The sequence below is a fragment of the Heliangelus exortis genome, chromosome 18 (assembly GCF_036169615.1).
Source record: "Heliangelus exortis chromosome 18, bHelExo1.hap1, whole genome shotgun sequence".
Classification (NCBI taxonomy): Eukaryota; Metazoa; Chordata; class Aves; order Apodiformes; family Trochilidae; genus Heliangelus; species Heliangelus exortis.
This window is the reverse complement of record NC_092439.1, coordinates 5,776,202-5,798,747: the sequence shown is the minus strand read 5'-3', so window position 1 is coordinate 5,798,747 and position 22,546 is coordinate 5,776,202. Positions and strand designations below refer to the sequence as shown.

Genomic DNA, 22,546 nt, shown 5'->3' with positions numbered 1-22,546 from the left:
GATTACATTGAAGCAGAAGCTGCAGAAGGATAATTTCCAACCTTCCATTGAATAATTGTTAAGGTCAATAAAAGCTGATGAGACTGAGGTCCCCTTTGGCTCAGCATGTTACCTCAGTTTGAGAGAGAGGCACCCAGTGGGATGGGGTGCATGCATGAAGAGCTGGATTTTGCAGTTCACTCACACCAGAGGAGGAGAAACTGCAGCCATCTGCAGTGATTCCTGTGCTGGATGCCCTGTGTCAGTGGCCCTGCATTCTCATTTGCTCCAAACCAGATCTAGCCCAAAGTTTTACTTCAAAGAGTCAGCAGTTCACAGGCGAGAAATTAACACAGAGGAGTCATAAACCAGGTAGCTGGCACAGAGTAGGCTGGGTAACTGGTGCCTTTCTGCTTTTTTTGATAAAAGCAAAACCAAATTCAAAACACCACAACAGAAAAAAAGCTTCTTGAGAAAAATAAAGTAACCGATTTCCATTAGTGTAAGTTAATTACTCTCTGTTTCCTACCCAGTTTATTATGACCACATCCAACACAATGCATATGGAAAGCCACCTGTTCTAATTCTCTGTGTTCCACTGCCCATCCCCAAGTCTTACTCTGAGCTCCAACAACAAGCCCAAATATTTAAGTCAAGATCCAAGCATTCAGCACTTAACATTGCTTAGGGACTTCAGATTTCTCTGAATCTGGTCTTTGAGATGAGACTCCCAGGAAGCAGCACAAAGATACTAACTGAAAACTAAAGTGAAGTATAATCACTCTGATTAATAATTATTAAAACCAGCTGGTTGTCTGGAGACAGGTTGCAGCAATTGAAGTCAGCAGGCAGGATCCAGCCCATTTGATTGGAAACTGCCCTTGGCATCACCTGCCAGAGTTGTGCCCTGCTATAAAACAGGAGGAAAGAAGCAGCCTGGAGGCTTAATGGGGGGCATTTTAAAGTTTGTTTCTTTTTTTTGTGGAATTTTTTTTTTGCATTACAAAGTTACAACAGAAAATGAAGTGTGGAGAAAGCTGATTCTCTTGAATGCATCTGGATTATCAGGTACTTCCAGGAGAGATGAAGTAGAACAAGAGATACTGAATTTAGAAAGTTTCCTTTGCTACTGAAAGTTGACAAAAATCTAGTTTTCTATCTTTATGCAAACAGTTGTGATAATGACATATTTAGTTTTTACATATACATTAGATTATGATGTTTGTTTTTTCTTTATCTGGGCTAAGCTCTAGAGAACATACTTTTTATTTTCAAAGCCTTTAAGAAACTGTGACTTGTGGGGGATTGTGGTGATTTCTTCTTGCCTAATTTTTAAGTTCTGATGGTTCCAGTAAGTGACTCACTTGGGTCACTACGCTGGGACTGGTTTGTTTTTGGTTTTTAATATTATGTAAATTAATGTTGGCTGCTTCATGATGCTAAGGAACACTTCGAAGGAGGTAGAGCTACCAGTTCAAATGTAAGAGCAAATAGAAAAATGACGAGACAATCAGATGATAGAAGAGAATTTCTTTGACTTCTGGTTGGAGTCTTGGATCTTGCACTCTAGTAGTTAATATTGCCCTAACTAGAGCCTAGAAGTAGAAGGTGTGGGGATTTAATTTGATGGTGAGTATGTGTGAAGGGCTGCCCAAGGAACCTGGGGGAAGAAGAAAAGAATTAGGGTGGTTTTCTCCCCACTTGGTAATAGGAGGACATTCAGGGAAACTTTCTCCAGCCCCAGCTTTCTCCTGCTCTGGCCTAGCACAGCTTGTGCTGCTCTTCTTCTGGGTAATATTGTAGCTACTCTGGTAAAATACTGACAGAGTATTTTACTATTTGGGCAATGAGATGTGTGGTTATTCAGTGGTGTATTGAATGCAGGCAGTAGCACCAGCATGGATGGTGGAAAGTCTGTCTTGCTAATGAGTAGAGGACCCTACTGTGAGGAGATTTCTCAGCTCCCTAATACTAAATTCCTTAGGGAATGCTCAGGTAGAAGCTTTAAATCAACGTTTCACGGTGAACAATGTAGGTTGTAAATGGATCTTTAAAGAATTTATTACTTATTATATGAAGAGTTGTATGTGGTGATCTCTACTTAACTGAGATCAGCAATGTATTTGGGGGGGGGCTGAGTGAGAATTTTTACAAAGACCAAAAAGAAAATAGATTTCTCTTAAGTGCTAATTTTGTACTTGAGCCTGCTACGTTTCACCCTTGCAGACGTGGGTCATGCAGCTCTTGTCCTGGGCTCCATTCCTGAACCTGTCCCACAGTGAAATCCCCTTTGCTCAGCCGTGCGGGGATGGAGTCCGCGTGGTGCCCCGGGAGTTCGTGCTCAGATTTGCGGGGAACTGGTGCCCCCTGCAGGGTACCGGGAGCTGCTAAAACCCAAACCCCCGGTTTCAGAGCAGGATAATGTGTTCCAAACAGAACTCCCACAGAGTGGGCAGTTTAATTGCAGTTGTTCACACTACCTTACATTTTTTCGTATGTGCTTGAAGGAGGGCTGTTAATTTGGAATCCAGTGTCAGTGAGAGAATGTAAGATCAGTTCAGGTTGCAGTTTCCACACTGTTAAATATTAGATGAGACTTGTAATAGAAGATTGGTAAATACAATACAATTCTTTCAATAAACAGTCCCTCTACTATTTAAAAGTCTATATAACTTTAAGTTGGAGGGAACTGCTGAGCCTGTTTAAATAAAATTGTCATCAGTATGATATTGACTGGTTAGAAGTCAGTATAAAGGTGAATAAAATTTTAAGAATGTTTGCTGAAGGATTATTGGGCAAAATTACCTGGATCAGAACGGACAAGCTACTGTATGTCTGTACATCCTATATTACACTAAGAAATCATTTGAAAAATTCTGAAACTCTGCATTTATTCAGATGCAAATATGATAAAAAATGTGATTTTGATTTTAAAGGGAAATGAAGTAAATCAAACTGGAAATTTTATGTTTGTTTGAGACTAGGAGAACAGAAAGGCTTTAATGATGATTCCAGCAAGTTGTGGCTGTCTCTGTCACAAAGTAAATGACAGATGTTCACTTGAACACAATCTCTGTGTAGCTTTGGCACTGGGAGACATCAGTGTGAGCTGCTGTGCAGTTGTCTCTTGGTCCATTTCTGGTAATAAGAAACACCTATTTTAAAAGGGTAAAAGGAGCATCAAACTAGTTCTCAAATCAGATTAAAAAAAACATTATTCACCTTAACTCAGTTTTCTTTTTTCCTTTAGAGGCTTTAATTCTGACTTCTGAATTTATAAAATCCTGTTCTTTGTGGTCAGTCCTCTTCCTGCCATTTATGATGTCTTGCATGGTCAGCTGAGAGATCCAAGCCTCCTCATGTTAGTTTCCAAGTTATAAACTCTATCAAAATAATGTGTCTAATGATAAGGTTATAGTGTGTCTCCCAAAAATAAATGCCTTTTAGTAGCATAGATACTGAAAACATGACAGAATCACAGAACAGTCATGGTTGGAAAGGACCTCTGAGATCACCAAGTCCAACCATTAGCAAGTCCAAGCTTCTCTGAGTTAATTACCCAGCAGTAGTATATTGTATTTGAGTATTTATGTTCATTACTCAAGTATTAACAGGAAGCATCCCATGGCATCCTTTGAAAACTTTGAGGCCCACTAAAAAGGGGGAAAAAAAGGGTAACACCCTATTTCTGATAGGAACACAAACTTCTGTGGTAATACTCACAAGGTCCACAGAACTCTTACTGACTTCAAAAGATGTTAAATTTGACATTGTTCTAAACATCAGGTGAATTTTGCTTTGTGTGAGAAACCAAACTTGACACTATTCTTAAGATAAAAACCTGGAGCTTCTGGTCAGTAAGCTCAAATTGATCAATGGGATATGCCTTGTTCATAAAGGGTTTTTTTTGTCATTATTCTGTCTTTTGAATAAGCAACTTTTGTCTAGGAGTTGATTTTTGCAGTTACTACCAAAAGGCAAGTTTTGACAGTAACTGGGATGCATCTGTAGGCTTTTCTCTTCAATGTGTGCAGAGATTGAAGTGGTTATTACACCTGGCTTATGAACTTTGGCTTTTACAGAAGTAGTTGTTCTCTTTGCCTATGAAGGAACAGGCTCTTATTTAACAGACCTACTTGTAGAGTAATTCTGAGAGATGGGGAACTACATAGGCTATTGGGAAAAATATACAATCACTTCTAGATGATGATAGAAGAGCTGATGTACTGTGATGCTGGGAGAAGTTTGTGTGGTGTTTATGAAAATACACAGAACAAATGGAGACATTCATAGCTGCAAGGATTTTAAATCTAGAAAGATGTTCACACGTTGGAAGAAAAGCCAATGCTCTGACCAAAAAAAGAGGACGTTTATTTTTGTTGCAGATTTAATAAAATGTAGTGTAAGATAATGCTTACACTTCACAAAGACCAGCAGAGGTCAGCACAACTCCAAGCATAACTTTGGATTTTAGTGATGTAACTTTCATGAGACATTTCAGAAAAGAAAATAGTCTGAGCAAATAGCAAGATTATACAACTTCATCAAGTAAGTCTTCAGAAAACAGCAGTTAAATAGTATTCTTGAATAAATGTGACCTGATAAACATGCAGCTAAGATTTCAGTTACAGAATATCTTTCATAAATCTTGTTCTATTGTAAAACTTTATGTTCTGATGATAGATACTGAATCCACCCACTTAATTCAGTTGTGGGGTTGGGTTGGTTTTTATTGGTATTAGGGTTTTTCTTTGGGGTTTTGGTTTTTTTTTGTAGCAGTCTGGATATTCTTTGTTTGGTAACAGACATTAAAATTTATTTCAGCTGCATCTAAACATTTACCTTAAGACCAATCAAAACTGAAAAAAACCCCAAAACCCAAGAAGGCTGCTGAAGTACCAGTCCAGACTGATAATTAATTAAAGACTGGGAAAAAAAAACACAGCAAAATTATTTCAATTGTGTTATACAGACACCAACAAAGCAGTATCATAATTAAACACTTTGACATGTTTTTCATTGCCTTGACAGTTTAGTAACACTTTAAACAGTGAGGTTTGAATTCATAAGGATAACTTGATCTCAAATCCCAGAGACTTGGATGGGATCTGGACTCTGGAATGCCTTTGAATCCATTTAAGTAAGCAGCATTGAATTTATCAGATATAGTTGGGGAAATCTGTAACAGAGATAGCATTCACTATTAATACTGGACAGAGCTTTATTAATACTGCATGTAAATTCATTGGGAACTTTGAGTGCTTACCATAAAGCAGATTCAAAACCACAAGATCCAGAATTAAAAAACTGAGGGATACATGAACATGGTACATTCTAAACACAGTATATGGAACAATAGCGAGTGGCTCAGGATATGTCACAAAATTGAACACTTTATACTTTAATACAGTGAAAGATAATGACAACTTATTTGGATGGTTTCTGAGACTGAGTACAAGGTGGCACGAAGTGTGAAAAGACAGCAGCATGATTAAGAACAAAGAAAATGAATGTGAAAGTAGATAATCCTATGTGAGAAATTCCAGTGGCTTTCAATAAACCACTGAACAATAAATGTGCTGTGCTTAACCAGAGGACAGAATATATACTCAGGACATACATCAGCCAACATGCTTGTTTCTAATAATTTCTCCTCCTTCTATCTCGATTTGCTCATAGAGCCACTTGCGGTCACAGCGACATTCAGCTCCACACTTGCTGGAGCCACACTTGGGGCAAGCGTAGAAACACCCCAGGCAATCTTCATCAAGGCAATCACAGAGATCCATCCCACTGTAAAGCAGCAGCCCCTGGCTGTCATAGACTTTACTCTTGGCTGGTATAACTTGCCTGCACGGTGAAAAAGAAAAGTTATGTCCATGGTACAAAATCCACCTATTCTGATGCTGTAGGTTGTGGACAGAAGTTTGCTTTCTTCAGGTGTTTATTTTAACACTCTGTTAATTTAAAAGATGTGTACTTGTATTTGACCACATTTCTCAGTCCCAATTTTATCACCACACAAGTGTTTTTGAAATAACTTTAAAAATGGGAAGTTCTTATTTCAATAGCACACTTGTTCAATCATTTATGAATGTTTGTAGTTACATGATACAAACTTCAGATTCAGGCATCTTTCAGATGATGTGAAATGCTCCCTTAATATACTTTCATTTTGTTAACTTGTAGCTCTGATTTTCTGAAGGTAATGCAGATTCATTTAGAGTGTGCAGATCTTAAAGTACTTTAAATGCTTTAATGATTATCTGTCTCTAACAATTCCGTTCCACTGCAACATCACAGAAAAACTCTGGATGTCACCATGTCTGGCTCTGTGTCCAAAGCCAGGTCACCTCAAATTAGGGCTCCATCTAGTTGAGTTCTGAGTAGATGTAATGTCATAGATGATTCTGATCCAGTGTTTTACAAGATGCACAGAAAGTTTTCCTAACATCAAAATTTCCCTGGTTACAACTTGTACCTAAATTGAATAGAAGAAACCAAGAGAGGGGAAAAGGATGTGTGGCTGTGAGCAGCAGCTCTGTTGTCTGGTGTCTGTTCTGGTCTTGTAGGGTTAAACTTAGGTGGAGAGCAGGGAAAAGGTATTAATGTTCTCCTTCTTGAGTGCTTTAACAATGTTTTATGACTAGTTAAAGCTGGGACCTCTATCACTCTCTTCTGATAACCAGATAGAACTAGTCCAAACTTCAATGGAAAATGAGACAAAATTCAGCTGCATATACCTTTCTCATCTGCAGATAGTGTGATTTTAAAACTAGTCAGACTAGAAGGCTGTAATTTGTTATCTAGTGGTATCCAACTTGGACACTAACTTCCCTTTTAAAAAAGGCCTTATCTTCCTAATTTGCACACCTTTGTTTACAAGGCAGCATTATAAGCTTTTTGAAAGATAATAACACGAATACTTTGAGTGCAGTCCACTTGATTTTACTGTACTCAAATTCAGTCTGAGATTTTTAGTTTATGAATGAATTAATAGCTTAATTTATGATCTGCATAGCATTGTCATGCCTTACCAAATACTTGTATTCTAATTGCCTGAAATATGAACTATATCCTAGTAGTTTATCTTCGGTTTTGCTCACCTCAGTAATGATTTTTAACATCCTCAAAACCAGAAAACATGCAGAGCAGCTCACCTGTCTGAACTAATTGATGCATTTTTTGATTGCAGTCGCCTTTTTTCCCTCTTACTGGTCTCAGGAGTAAATTCAGTCTGTCGTCCTGGATTAGCAAACTGTAGAGACTTTAAAGCTTTAGCTGTACGTCCCTGAACAAAGACAGAAAATCTCATTTAATTACAAATACAAACCTAAATTAATAAGAAAATACTCAGTTGAGTCAGGATATTGTAGTAACTTGGGTAAATTGTTCACCTCAACTCTGAGCACTGGATTTCCCAGGAGAAAAGATTTGAGAATTAATTTTTTAATACTGGACAACTGTACCAGTCACAAAACCCAACACTACAAGCCGTGTAATAGTTTCAATCAATGCTTTCAAACTTCACCCCCTATCAGTCTCCTGATCATACTGACATGCAATTGAAAAGCACAGCTGGGAAACCCTTTTCCATCTGAAAGGGACAACAGCTCCTAGAAGGCAGCTCTGCTTTGCCACATTAGCAGTGTTGCCCATTTGGCTGCCCACACTGCTCCCAATCACCTGCATACACCTTGAACAATGCAGCAGTGCACAAGCTGTATTCCAAACTCAGCACTCCAAGCATATCCTCTGACACCACCTTGTTACTGGCCCTGAACAAAATGCCACGGCCTTTGCAGCTCAGACACCACAAGAGTACACTTAATTCATCTCAGTGTGGGCTCACTTGGTAATGAGCTGCTAGACAAAATAGATTTTTTTTTTTAAGCTGAACAACCTTAGCAGTGTTCAGCTTTAAACTCAAGCCTGTGTTTTAGCAGGGCTTGAGTAACAGTTTAAAATACCAGCAGCAGCCTGGAATTTACATGAACGTAGGATTTGTAAGTCACCCTAGTTCAGGTTATTATTTGAAATTAAAAGCAGTAACATTTAATTTGGGAAAAGGTTGGGTTTTTTAAACATACTTGAAATAAGTTCAATCCTACACATCTAAAAGACTACACCCTTTTATATTTCTACATAAAAATTTAGTTTCTTTAGGTAGGGCTTGTATGAAGCCCAATTCCAGTATCTTGCAGCACTTAGAGGGGGTGGGAAAACTGTTCTATTTACATACATCTGGATCAAGTTTTCTTCTCTGACGATCTTCAGATTCCACATCCACACTTCCATTTATTATCTGCATACATTTGGGACAAAGCTTCCAGCCAGGTACAAACTGTCTTCCAAACTTGGCACTTAGAAAAGTTGCATCATCTAAGTCAATTGCACGCAAGTTTTTCTTTGAGAGTTTTCTGTGTATATTAAAAGGATCACAACAAGATTTTTGTAAGTCTTCAAATCTTTCAATGTAAATTTTTGCATGGTGGAAGCAGATTGTATTGCTCTCTGAGAAGGTTATTCCAGTCCGTAGCTGCAGTAGCAGGAGGTCAGCTGAAGATATATCTTGCTTAGTCTTGAAGCCAGTGTGCCGGGTGTAATAGGTCTTATGGCATTCATTGGTAGCTTGAAGCTGAACTCCAACTGAACAAGGATCCATCTTACTTTATCCAAACAACTTATTTCACTTATTTTGCCTGAAATTATTTTTTTTGTCTTTAGTAGTTGCTATGAAGATCACCCTAGAGAAAGCATTAAAATCGGTCAGATTTGTGCTGCAAACCTTTTATCTGTAAGCTTAACAGGCCAAGTTTAATTTAAAAAAACATGTAAAGAATTTATTGCCTTCCAGTCTAAGACTAAAAAAATACACTGACTAATTCTAAATTAAACCATGCATCTTATATTCCTTTCCTTTTCAAGCCACAATTACAAATTCAGAATGTTTAGTAGCATTACTTTCTCAAAAGCAACCTAGAAGCAAGGTATGGGGAGGATGAACAGTTCAGAGAGCTGCCTGCTCTGGTCATCTTTTCCCACAGGAAAAGACTTCTGACAGCTAAACAATTCACCCAGCCTCTTTCCAAGTAGTTTCTAGGAAAAGCTGCTGACAGTCAGCAGCACGGGCTGCCTGAATGACTGCTGGCAATTCACATTCAACAGCACATCCCTGTGCTGCCAACACAGAATCAGCCTCTGCCTTTCCAAGGAACAGTCTGTGGCACACAGGACAGGTGGTTCTAAGTGTGTGCAGCTGTGCCCATGTGGTCTTTGCATGCTGCTCTCTCCAACTCAGTGCCACATCTATCTGATGTAAATACTGGGCAGGTATTTAAACCCAATAACCAAACACAGAGCTAGCTACTGCAAAGTGGTCTCATTCCCATGCCAAAGTTTGTTGCAAATCCAATGCTGGCCCCAACATATTAACCTGAACCCACTCTGCACTATTTTCTACAATATAAAGAAAAAATTTATAGCAAAATTAAGAAATTGATTTGCTCTAAAACCTCTGAGAACGTGAAGTACAATGAATACAATGGGATCTTATTACATGGAGCTGGTTTGGATTTGTACTCAAAATAGTGTTGATACCATGCTGATGTTGTACCTATTTTGTATGCTGAACAGCACAGTATATATACTTCAATGACTTGTGACTTGTATTCACACCTGCCAAATAACGAGTTCGTGTTTACTGCACCAAATACAATAACCCAAAGCCGAGGGAAGTGAGGGGAAAAGAGGGAAGATGAGTACATCGGGGCCACCCGAGCAGGCAGGAAGATTCGGCACGGGTTTTCTAGCTCGTCGCTGCCGGTGGAAAGAAGGGATGGCGAGAAATGGGGGAAAAAGCCGAAGGGACAGCACAGCCCTGAAGCCGCGTGTGCCTGTGCCCCCTGCCCTGCACCCCGCACCCAGCCCGGCGGGAGGCAGGACAGGAACCCTCGGCAGGCCGGCGGGAGGGCAGCAAGCAGCGATCCCACCCGGCGCCGGGAAGGGCTCCGGGCAGCCAGGCCGCGGGCCCAGGCTGCAACAGGCTCCTCGCAGGCGCGGGGCCTGGCACGGACCCGCCGTGGCCCGGCTTCCCCTCGGCCCGGCCGCAGGAGGCCATCCCCGGTACCTTGCCGTGGAATTTCTCCCGCCGCTACCCCGGCACCCGCCTTCCGCGCTCCCCCCGCGACACCACAGCAGCTGCAGGCGGCCATGAGCCGCAGCGCTCACCATAGCGCAGCGGAACCGCAGGGCGGCACTTCCGGCTGAGAAAGGAGGAAAAGGCGCCCGGGTGACCGGGAGAGGGGCGGGCGCGACGTGCGGAGCACGCGCTGTTACCTCAGTGTGGGGCAGCGCGCAGGGGCGCGGGAGGAGACTGAGGCAGCAGCGGAGCGGTCGACACCGCCCTCATACGCCCCTCTTCTACCCTCATACCCCCATCTTCTTCCCGCACACCCCTCCTCTCTCCGTACCCACCTCTTTCACCCTTCCCTCACACGCCCCTTCCTTCCCTCACACACACCCCTCCCTCACACACACCCCTCCCTCACACACACCCCTCCCTCACACACACCCCTCCCTCACACACACCCCTCCCTCACACACACCCCTCCCTCACACACACACCCCTCCCTCACACACCCCCCTTCCCTCACACCCCCCTTCCCTCACACCCCCCTTCCCTCACACCCCCCTTCCATCACACCCCCCTTCCCTCACACACCCCTTCCCTCACACACCCCTTCCCTCACACGCCCCTCCCTCACACACGCCCCTCCCTCACACACGCCCCTCCCTCACACACGCCCCTCCCTCACACACGCCCCTCCCTCACACACCCCTCCCTCACACACCCCTCCCTCACACGCCCCTTCCCTCACACGCCCCTTCCCTCACACGCCCCTTCCCTCACACGCCCCTCCCTCACACACACCCCTCCCTCACACACACCCCTCCCTCACACACACCCCTCCCTCACACACCCCTCCCTCACACGCCCCCTCCCTCACACGCCCCCTCCCTCACACGCCCCCTCCCTCACACGCCCCTTCCCTCACACGCCCCTTCCCTCACACGCCCCTTCCCTCACACGCCCCTTCCCTCACACGCCCCTTCCCTCACACGCCCCTCCCTCACACACACCCCTCCCTCACACACACCCCTCCCTCACACACACCCCTCCCTCACACACACCCCTCCCTCACACACCCCTTCCCTCACACACCCCTCCCTCACACACCCCACCCTCACACTCTCCCTCTCCCCTTCTTCCCCCCCCCCGTCACATCCTCCCCTCTTCCCGCACCCCCCCTTCTCGCCTCACAACCCCCCTCATATACCCCACTTTCAGCCGGTGGTGCTGACGCTGGGGGGAAAAAGGGCCGGGAACGGTGTTTTTTCAGGGGCTTGTTGCATCCAGCTAATTAACATGGGAGAGGCTTGCAGTGGTGTTAGGCTACGGAGTCAGCATTTATTTTTTTTTCTTCTCAAGTTCCTCATGACACTATTCCATCCTTCCATCTGCCAAATTCAGTGCTAGCTAAGCTCTTAGCCTACTTTGAATAAAACAAAAATAGAGGAAATCTGTTGCTTCATTTAGAGCAAAACAAAAAAAACCACCCCAGTTTCTTGGTCATTAGAATGTCTCTCAAGTCTGTTTGCTTTTGTTTGTTTAAATTCTAAAATGTTTTCAGGACACTGGATCTTTCCAGGGAGCAGGTATGAACTTTTGATTTACTTGCTGGGATAGTGATGCCACACCCTACTTATTCCTGGAGGTTTTGGAACAACTAATAACACAGGTGTCGTAATAAGTAATTACATTTCTAATACTGATTTCAAATCATAACCATGTTAAGGATATCTAAAAGAAAGCCTTAAATTACCATTTGTGCCTATAGAAAGTTTTTGTTGGTTTGCCTAATTCCATTTAGAATTTTTGAGCTTTTAAAAAAAAAAATAAATAGTTGGATGGGAGTAATTTTATTCTGTCACTCTCAGGTTGTTCTCTTCCCAACTGGATTAAACCCAGATGTTTTTAGAGGATGTGACTGGTCTTTCCAAACATCTTCAGAGACAAGGATACCCTTTTCAAAGCGTTACCATTCACATAAATGAGATGTGACATGCAGACTTGTGCCTGTGTGATAAGTGCCTATTGCTGCGTTGTGACACTGAGACAGAAAAGCTCTGTGAGATCATCTGCTACATGGTTCTGGTCATGGACATTGCCTGTAGTACATCAGTTTATCAGAGCCCACTAACATTAACAACAAGTTAAAACCGCCCACTTTGTCATACTAAAGGCTTAAGTTCCCTCCCTAATCATTAATAACTAAATAACTACTAATGCACTTTCCAGCAGATTTGCAGTGGGTGGTAATAGTAAGAAAACTGTATTGTAGTCAGAGCAAATACAGGAAGGCATGGCATGAACCTAAAAAAATAATGAGCCATAGGAATTAGTAACAGCAGTGAGTAATTCTGTACCCATTACCTGGGGCTTTACACAGCTGATGGAGATGGGTGGTACTGTAACAGATGACAACTCTTTATAAACAAATAAAGGAGTTTGGGATGGATCTAAGATAGTGATCAGTGCAATGGAAGCCAGGCTTGATTCACCCTAAGTATTTGTGTCCAGATCTAGGTGATTAAAGTTGTAATTCAGGCAGCTTTGGGGCTTGGTTTCACTGGAAGTGTTCACAAGCTGAAGCTATGTCAGTTATCTTGGATTGGGCAAATAGTAGCCAAGCCTAAAAGAAACTAAATTTACCTTAAAGTGCAAAACAACTGGCTTGAAGTATGTGGCCAACTTAAGGGACAAAACTTAAAAATACCTAACTTTCTTGATGCCTAGCAGTAGTTCTTTATGGCTCTGATGTATTTTCGCCATTAGAAGGATAAAATTAGTGTAATGAAATACTGAATCCAACTAAGCACAAATGTTAGACACAGCACGAAAGAGCTAAAGCAGCCAAGCGGGAGGTTTTCTCTTGCAGTATATTATTCACTGCAGCCTTTGTCAATCCTGGTAAAGAGATCAGTGAAAGAATGTTTCCAGGTAGAAATAAGATTTTGAAACCATAGCCCTTTAAAAAGCAAATATAAATCAGGATGGCCTTTCATCTAACTTGATGCAGCAGTGCTGAAATAGTCATCTGAAAACAATTAAAAGCCTTTGGAGGTCAGAAATAATTCTTTAGTTGCTTCAGGAGATACCCAGGGTTCTAAAGCACAGGAATGTAAGGCTTCAATTGTGATGTGACAGTAGCAGCATGTAGGCTGGGCCATTTTCTGTTTCTCCATCTGACCATTCAAGAAAGCCATTAGAAATTCCATATATATTGCTTAAGTGATACATTGGCTGAGTGTTGACAGAGGGACAGCAAAATCCTATCATTCAAGGAGGCTTCAATACAGCTTCCTCTACTGATTTGTACTGCTTAGGATGAAATGTGTGGGATTAATGAAGCTGAATAATTCATGAGAGGAGATATTTGAGATACAGGGTATGACACCAATTTGTATTAAATAAATACAGGAAGAGCAGTGAGGTGTGTGTATTCACTTTTTCAGTGTCAGTCTTTGAGGCTGATTGTATAGGACTAGATACAGATTTCAGGTTATCCGGGTGTTAACTTGTTACAAATCTTCCATTCGTGGACTTAGACTGGTTTGGGATGATCACATTAGCTTTTACCTGTGGAAATGGAATTGTTCCTTAATGGGAGAGAAGTCTTGGTTTTTAGAGTAAAAGGATTCTAGATATGGAAGATAAAACCTAACAGGATCAATAGCTATGCTAGATGTGGTAAAAAAATATTCTCATATTTTCTCATATTTTGATAATACTGCACCAGAATTTAAATTTGTTTCTTTGCCAGTGCAGGTAGACTCCATACACCATTTTCATACCTAAGTGCATCTGAACATTCAAAGCTTGTGCTACAAAGGGATATGTATATCAAGGTAATTTTTAATGGATTTTGTGTTGAAGAGTTGTAGAATTCATGCTCTCTGAATACAGTTTTGGTCTGCTTGCTAAGATTCAGTGGTTAGTGTGTGCCTCAGTTCATTCACATGTAAAATTGAATTAAGTATTATTGACACATACCATCATTTTAAAATTGCTATGTCTTTCTGCTGCCCAGATTTTCCAGAATTTGAAGCAGAAACAGATTTGTTACTGACATGAAAGACACTGGGATAAGCTCTGAAGAAAGATGATATTAGCAGTGTTCAGTACAGTACAAATTCCAGGTAGCTGAGTTCAATTTCAAAGACAATCAAGTGAAAGTTTTTACAGGAGAGGGCTCCTTAAGGAAGCACAAAAAGTAAGTCTTTTGGTAGTTTTTCCTCTGGGAGAACTACCTGGGCTTTGTTTTTTGTAACTTTACCTTGCATGGGAACAGCATTGTTTTAAGACCTCACACTTAAACCACAGAAAACTTCCTACCTAAGAGTAAATCCTAAGATGTGTTTGGGAGCTGCCATTCTTCTTACACCTTGTGTATTCCCTAATGCTTTGTGGAACTCTTGCTCCTCCTGCTCAGGAGAATTCTTTTTTTCATGACTGATCATTACACTCTGGGAGTAAGTATTAGCCTGTTTAAATACTGCTTGTGGAACAAAAATTTTAAAAATACTAGTTTGCAGAAGGGTGAAAGAAAAGCACCTTGGAAAATTTATTATGGTACTATGTCTTGTTTTTACCCTTTACAAGCACCTATGATCTCATCTGCACTACACTTAAGTAAATACATTTTATTACAAATGAGGGTAAGTGCTGATTTCATACTTTTGCCCCCACAAACGCAAATACAAGCATAAAGACATTCACTAAACCATAAACAAAGCTGTAAATAAGTAGCCCACATGAGTTTTTCCCTATAGAAATGTGATGCCAAGTGCACCATTTTATCTGAGAATCATCAAATTGATTTGAAAATAATAATCTTTAAATGTACCTTTGGATATTTTGTAACATGATGGTAACTTTTATATTGTAAGATATGGATATAAAAGCATGCATATGTTGGCTAAATAGCTTTTTGGTTGTGGTTTGTTTTTGTATTAATTTAACAGTATTATAGGGACTATGGATGCTTTTCAAAATTTGCATTTATGTTTTGACCAACAAATGTGGACATGCTGCAGTTTTTTTGAGTAACATATTTCTACTTTATGAGGCTGGAAAAGTCCTAAAATCCCCTAAACTCATTGTGTCACATAATCTGCTTTACTGGCATCTGACTGGGTTTCCTGTTTGGGAATTCTTTGCCCTTTTCAGTCTGATTTCTTGATAGTCTTTATAAACTTATTGCCTGGAACATTCTGGCTGTCTACTCAGTGTGATCTTTCTTTTTTTGTGTGTGTTGAGCAGCATTTTGGCTGCTGCTTCCAATCTGCTCCTCTTGTCTGAGCAACTTCACAGATGATATAGCATCACTCTGTTGCTATACTCTGTTCCTTGCTCCGGGGCTGAAGAGAATGTGCTTGGAAACATGGATGCTGCTGTTGTTTGGAATTGGTGCAGCATCTCTGCCAGTTTTATATCTCCTTTGAAAGCCCTGGTAGATAGCATTTTGTTCTAACATTCGTGTCTCAGATTGTGCTGGTTCTAATGAGAAGTTTTCTGTACTCATCTGTAAAGTTATTACAGTTATTTCTGATTCAGAAAGGAGGGACAGGAGGTTTTGTGTTCTTAAAAAATCTCATTCAGCTTCTTTCTGGCCTCTCAGACAGCAATTGCTACTTGCACAGACCTAAGACCAGCTAATGCTTACTGGTAACAGGTTAGGGTGTTCAAAGAATACAGAATTTGACCTTTACTAAGAAAAATGTCCTCTGCACTCCTGGTTTGATGGAAGATGTCTATTGACAAGGGCTGTAATTGGGGCCTAATTTTGGAAAACCCATCCAGCAGATTGCTAGCAGTGATTATCAGCCATATCCTTGAAACTGTTGTGTGTATTATCTGTAGAGTGAGAAATTTTTTTGCTGTGTTTTTATTGAAGGAAAAGTTTTACTCTGTCAATGTGGTTATACTGCCATGGAAGTGTTTCTGCATTTATGGTAACTGATACAGATTGTATTGTAGAAGCAAGTTTTCCAGGGCAAATCACACCTTCCTTAACACTCATCAGTTTGTTATCTTATTGAGGAGGTCCTAAACAGTGTCACTGGGAGAAGCTGAGTGATTTGGTGAAATCCTGAAGCAGTTCTGAAGCACCTAGCAGGTTTCAGTGTGGGTTTGTGTTACTGAGGGCACTTGTGCAAGATTTATTGTTGCAGTTGTACTGGTGTAATTCATAGGGAAACTGATTTTAGTATAGCCTGTTGCTTTAGTGACTGACTCTCTGCTGTGAAGTCCCTTTGCTTGGTAAGATTGCTGTTTCTAAGCAAATCAGTTCTACCACACTTCCTCAGTTAGACCCATGGAACAGAAAATCCTGAAATGCTTGTGAAAAGCAATGTCAGTGTCTGACTCTTATGCTTGAGTATCAAACGTGTTGTGCAAAATCTTATCAGAGTATTGACATGGTATTCACATGGTCTGTGCAGCTGGCTGTATACACAGACCAAAAAGGAATGTATCTGTTAGCTTAGATTTTTTTTTTTCCTCAGACCTCTTCTGTTACAGGAATTGAGCTGCACACAAAATTCTGTAACTATTCTTCAGTGCTACAGCATTCTGTTCCATGACTCACTGTACAACAAACTTTTTTATCAACTATAGCTATGGGAATTGCCATGGTTCCTTGAAATCCTTATAGAAACGAGACGGTTTCCCATTAAACCTTTACTGAAATCAGGCTTATTTATATCCAATCTGTTTTTACATCAGAGAGTAATATTTCTCCCCCCCCACTCCCCAAAGCATGGGAGACAGTTACATTGTCCAGCAGTTTTACAGCCTTGTGACAAATCAGTGACCTAAAAACCCACTGTTGCCCCCTGGATTTCATGCATCATTATGTATTTGGAAAGAAAATGGTGCATTTCTTTGCAACTGATAGGTCTGTTAGCAGATACCAGCAAACACTGCAACTACTTAGTCTTAATATAGTGGCTTTTGACTTCCAAAAACTAGTATAGACCCAGTACATATGGTATTAGTCAGTATTATTTTAAAATAACATTCAAACAATAAGATTTTTGATTTTTTTTATCCTCTTTCGTTTTGAAAAGTAAACCAGCAAAGCCTCTAATAAATGATGGGAGAAAATTCAAGAGTTCATATGCCCACTCAAAAGCTACCTTAAAACATGTGCAACCTTAGACCAATGTGTTCATGTACTTTAGAGTGTCAAAGCCAAACCACTATAATTATCCAGGAACAAACAAATTTGTGAGTTCTAATACTGGGAGTAACACCATTTCATCAAGACTCCAGATTCTCATTCTTTAGCATGAACAAAAAGATTACCTTTATCTGTTTATCCAGCTTGGTTCTAGTTCATATATTCCTTAGCAACACAGTTGCTAATTGCTTTAAACAAATCTGGTTCTTGCCCAGTTTTCATTTTCAAAGGAGCAGGTGCCTTTTTTTTTTTTTTTTTCTTTTTTTTATCTGACTCCTATTTTCATTTAAAATAGTTCTGATGAGGCAAATCTTTTGCTAATATTTTACTTGTTACTTAATTGCATCTTTATTGTTTGCCATAATGTCAGAGTACCATAGAATTAGATCTTTGTTGAATATTTGGTCTCAAATGATACTTCAGGATTTTTTTTCATGGGCTATTGGTTGAGTGTGTTTTTCTCCAAGACCTCTGAAGAGCAGAGCCAAGAACAGGCAATAGCTGAGAAACCATGTTAAAGGTTTGGTAACCAAGATGCTCTCCCCATTCCCATTACTTGTGGCCTCCTTTATGAGATAAACTGACTACCTGAATACTGAAATTCACACTGTATAGAGATAGATAATAGAGGGTATAATTTATACTGCAGACCAAATCATTCTCCAGTGTGCTTGGTGTGGTTTTTGGTTGTCCAGCCTGAGGGACCTCCTGGAATGTGTGACAGCTCTTCCCATATCTGGGTTAGTTTGAAAGAGAAGAATGGGACAGTGGCCATCTATTCAGTCCTGGTCTGGAAGCTGGGAGCTGCTTGCAGAGACCACTGTTGGGCTTAAAATGTGGGTAGGAGTGAGTTATGTAAATTAATTTTAGCTACAAAGTATTCATAATTTTGTAGTGACATTAACTGTCAATGCTAATGAAAAGTCTTCTCAGGCTCATGGAGGAGGAAGTTAAAAGGCTGGTATTGCAGGCATTTAAAATGAATATTCTCCATTCTGTACATGCTTTGTTTTGTTTTGTTTCCCTGTATTTATTATCTTCCAGCTATAGGAAACAAACCTTTGGGCCATTCATCATCTTGAATCCGGGTCATTTTATGTATATAAACCTATCACTGGAACATTTCCTTATTTGTTCATTTTAATGGACTGTGACCAAAATGTTATTTTCCTTTTGTGTAATTTCCTTTTCTTTTCTGTAATGTCTATGTTTATAATGTTTTATATTGCTGTCTTTTCCTTTATTGCAAAGCTTGTACAAATTATGTTCATACAGCCTCTTTATGATGAGTCCAATAATGAGTGGAAGAATTTTTATAAGTCTCTGTGACTTTTACTCTAAATGATAAGTATGCTTTTGCTTACTTTCTTATGCTTTCCGTGTATTTTGAAATATTAGGAAGTCCTTGGAAAAATCCTTTGGAAAAGTCCTTTAGCATATAAAAAAATCTTTAGTTTTGTGTAAGTGTCCTCTTGAAAATGTAACTCATAAGTGCAGTTTTTCATTTGGGCAGCCAAGAGCTACCTTCAAGGGCTACAATTTCCATGTGTCAATTGCTGCATGAAGAAAAAAAAGAGAGCGAACCCAAGAGGTTATCTGTTCTGTTATTGCAAGCAAATGGATATTAGAAAACCTGTTCAGAAAATGGTCCCAAAAATAGGTAGTGTCATAGGTTGAGTTTCTCCCTCAAAGCTCCACTTTACATTACATATATTTTATCATTTCTCTGTGTTATAATCACTGTTATAATGTTTCTCTGTATTGATCTGGCTGGAGAGATATTTTAAATCTGGATTTTCATCTGGATCTTCTCAAAATGCGAGAGACCTGAAAGACCCCAGTAACTCATCCTATCTCAGACTGGTGACTTCTCAAGTAAGAGATGTGCAATGGAACAGAGTTTTCTGTCTCAGGAGGATATCTTCTCATAAATTAATGTTTTGTATATTTATCAGATGTCACTGCATGCAAGTGCTTTTCTTTTAGTAGCCACAAACTCTTTTGGAATGGTGTAATGCAGTGAAGTAGACAGAAGCCTCTGCTTTGTTTAGTGTTTGTTCCCATGAGGTAACTCTTACTCTGCACAGTGTTTCATTCTTTGGGTTGTTCTTTGCTGAAGGAGGGAGAAGGAATTTTGTGAAGTGAAATACGGTCACTTCTGTGCTTGATCAGGGTGCCTATTCTGTAATTAGGTCAGACTTGTATTTCACAGTTGTTTTCAGTGCAGTTTTGTCTCTTAGCACTGATTTTATATTTTTTTAATAGTGGAAATCCTCAGAAAATCGTGGCAAAGATAAAAAATGTAAAAGAAAGATTTTGTGTTTGCAGGAAATTGCCTTTACTCTCCAGACAGCACCATGACTAACAAAAAAGTGATAGTGTGCTATGTTATAGTCATTTGCATAGAAAAACTGCATATGCTATCCAGTCCTTTTCATACTTTTATGTCCCCAAGCACCAAATGATGTCTGAACTGTCTTCTTTAGGCTCAAACACAAGAAGGCTGGTGCCTGTACCATACAGCCCTGTGGGAAAACTTCTTGAGCTTTGCAAAAAAGTAATATCAGCCCATTTGCTTTTCATCTTTAGGGATACTTTCAGTCACAGTGTTGGGCTGCTGTTTCTGTTCTTTTAAATATAGCAGTATTATGAGCAGTAGTGTTTGTGTCAGTAATGTAATGCAGACAGGACATTTCTAGTCAGTATTCCACAGCTAAGAGACAATTTTTCTTCTGATTGTCATTGCCCAATTTTAAAAGTGAAGAATCAAGCTATAGTGTCACAAGTAGAAATGGACAATCTGTAAAACGTTGAAGGTTCAAGCTCAGCCTTCTTTTGTATATTGCTCTGTGGTACAGACAGTGCAAGTGTGTTTTTTGTCATACATAAAAAGATAGGCAGTAAATGGCAGACTGGGGCCACATCTTGTCAGTACAAATAAGTAATTTGTACCTTTTTCCACATGAACTGGACTCTAGCAATGTGTCAATGCTAGCCCTAAATCCTTATCTATTGTTAAGTTTTTTTATCATCAACACTTTTCTTTGGTTCATTACAATGCCTATGGAACCCCCCCACACTGCTTGCATGCAGTTTCTTTGTATGCACAATATCATCTACCAAGTGAGTACTCTGTGTTTTCTTTAATGAAACAATGTCTTTTTTACTGTTGTCCACTTTCATTCTCTTCAGATCTTTTCTCGTGTTTCTCTCAAGAGCAGAGATGTTTATTTTCTGCAGGGTAGCTGTTTACAGATGATGTGGTGAGAACTGAATCCTTCCTTGAAAAATCTGCAGTCACGAGTGTGTGCCAGTCTTGCCTTCCCCACCTGGGAGTAGTGTAATGCCATCTTGTGGAGCTGTTTCATATTGCTCGAGATTAAAACGAGTAACAAATTCTGTGGGTTTGGCGAGTATCTGTCCTTCACTTCAGAGGGAGACATACACATTTCTCTTCATAAGAGGCAGCGAAAGCCACTAAGCTCTAAAGCATTAACGAGAGGAGTAAATAATTCATGGGTTTAAAATAACACAAGGGTACGTATGGACAGTTTGTCAAGGAGGCAATTTAAGATTCTTGGTCAATATGTTAAGTATCTATTTTCATACACCACAATATCCTTATTGGCATCATAACAAAAGAGAATTTTAAGGGAAGGCACGAGGGACAGCCAGAAAGTGCCTTTTTGGATGCTTCAATACATAACGCAACAGCTAGAAAGTACAGAGGTGCTTGTCTGGAAAGTTAGCAGCTAGTGATGGAAGCTGTCACAGATTTTTTTGAAGTCCTCTAAATACATGATGGGAAATGATGGGTAGGAAGGCTCAGTCATAAAGAGCCTGAAAGTTATGGCAAATAGCTTATGGTTAATACAATAAAGAAGGAGCAATCAGGAGAGGGTTGCAATGAGCAATGGCAAACAGGGCTAGTGAGTTATGCAGCAGCATTTTTCATAAATCTATTCTCTATAAGAGCTCCAGCAAATCATTACTTTTCCAGGCACTTTACTATTTTCTGTTGACATAATCACTGACAAATATTCTCTGTCTTCTTTTTCCTTCTGTCAATTGTGTCACTGTGGCACAATATCACATGGAGTAAGCCATATTCTTGGGAAGTTCTGCAACTAAAACATATATGATGAGGTACCTATATGACACAGACATTTGCAGAAGGTATTTCTTTATAGTACAGATCACACAGCACTGTGTAATACTCCATGGCATTTCTCTTGCATTCTTAGCACACAGTGACTGTACCACTCACCTGAGTGAAGCAGGTAAACAGGGAAATATTGTTTGTGTGAACATGAAATATGCCCTCTCAGTTGAGATGGTGTAGTGTGCCTGGTACCTATTGTTCTGTCTATGTTACTCTGCTGTTATTTGATGTTTTCTAAATGGACAGTCTTTGAGAATTCAGTTTTGTGTGTATATTTGATTTGGGAGTTTGGTTTTTTGTTTGTTTATGTCCTGTCTCAGGAGTGTCAGTCATGTCATTCCCCCTCTCCTTGAATGTGCTTCAGCTATCCTCAGCTAGTTTAGTCTTTTAAAATGTTTTAATAATTAAATAATCCTTCTGAAAGTTCAAGAAGCCTGAATTTCTCATTTATATATGGAATTGATCGTATGTGGGAAACTTATACTTGTGATTAGTGGTACCCAAAAGATTCCTCTCAAGATATGACATTCTTCAGTTGGAAAAAGAATTATGCTACTTGATTTTATGTGACTTATCACAACTGCTAAGACTGATAGGATTTCAAATATTGAGCCTTTGCCACATTTCTTTGAAATATTCTGAAACAGTCTGTGGGTTAAAATCACCAGATAAATCAGTTTCTTTGCTTGTTAGCATTCTGTGAGATGACAAAAAGTTTATATTAGTTTATTAATGACTGAGTTACTCATACTGTTGGAAACAGTTCTATAAGCTTAATTTCTGAATATTGTGTAAGTGTTCATTCAGACAGTATTAAGACTCCTAGAAAAGACCAGTGGGAATTAAAAGGAAAATTCCCTTCACTCCAGAAGCATGAACATTTTCAGTCTTTCTGGGTGTTTGACAGGATGAAAAAAGATGAGTGGAAAATTGTTAAAGTTCCCCTACCTATTGAAATAAAAGGAAACTAATTCCTTATGACTAGTGCTGAGTAACTTTAAAAATAATATTATAGTATTGTATTAAAGGAGAATTTTGCCATCCCCACTTAAAAGAGCATTTGCCTGGAAACTGAAGACTAGTTTGCTTATAGGCAGGG

At 39.9% G+C, this 22,546-nt stretch overlaps 1 protein-coding gene and 1 long non-coding RNA gene across 2 annotated transcripts in view; both read right to left on the bottom strand.

The window, feature by feature from the left end:
* LOC139804468 (uncharacterized) overlaps positions 1-22,546 on the bottom strand; it is a 244,637-nt gene that overhangs the window by 155,994 nt on the left and 66,097 nt on the right. The gene's annotated exons all lie outside the window — the stretch shown is intronic.
* On the bottom strand, positions 4,221-10,264 carry ARL14EP (ARF like GTPase 14 effector protein). Its single transcript, XM_071761728.1, has 4 exons — positions 10,109-10,264; positions 8,222-8,726; positions 7,140-7,270; positions 4,221-5,829 (listed from the first exon to the last, which is right to left on the bottom strand). Exons 2-4 carry the CDS (start codon positions 8,642-8,644, stop codon positions 5,601-5,603), a joined length of 783 nt encoding a protein of 260 aa, XP_071617829.1. The 5' UTR covers positions 8,645-8,726; positions 10,109-10,264; the 3' UTR covers positions 4,221-5,600.

Bases quoted from the DNA above. Each gene is read 5' to 3' on its own strand.
- ARL14EP (XM_071761728.1), bottom strand. From the start codon at position 8,644: ATGGATCCTTGTTCAGTTGGAGTTCAGCTTCAAGCTACCAATGAATGC. The intron at 7,271-8,221 runs GTATGTAAATAG...GTCTTTGTTCAG, and splicing joins GAAGAAAACTTGATCCAGAT to GGACGTACAGCTAAAGCTTT. The intron at 5,830-7,139 runs GTGAGCTGCTCT...TTCACCGTGCAG, and splicing joins GCATCAATTAGTTCAGACAG to GCAAGTTATACCAGCCAAGA.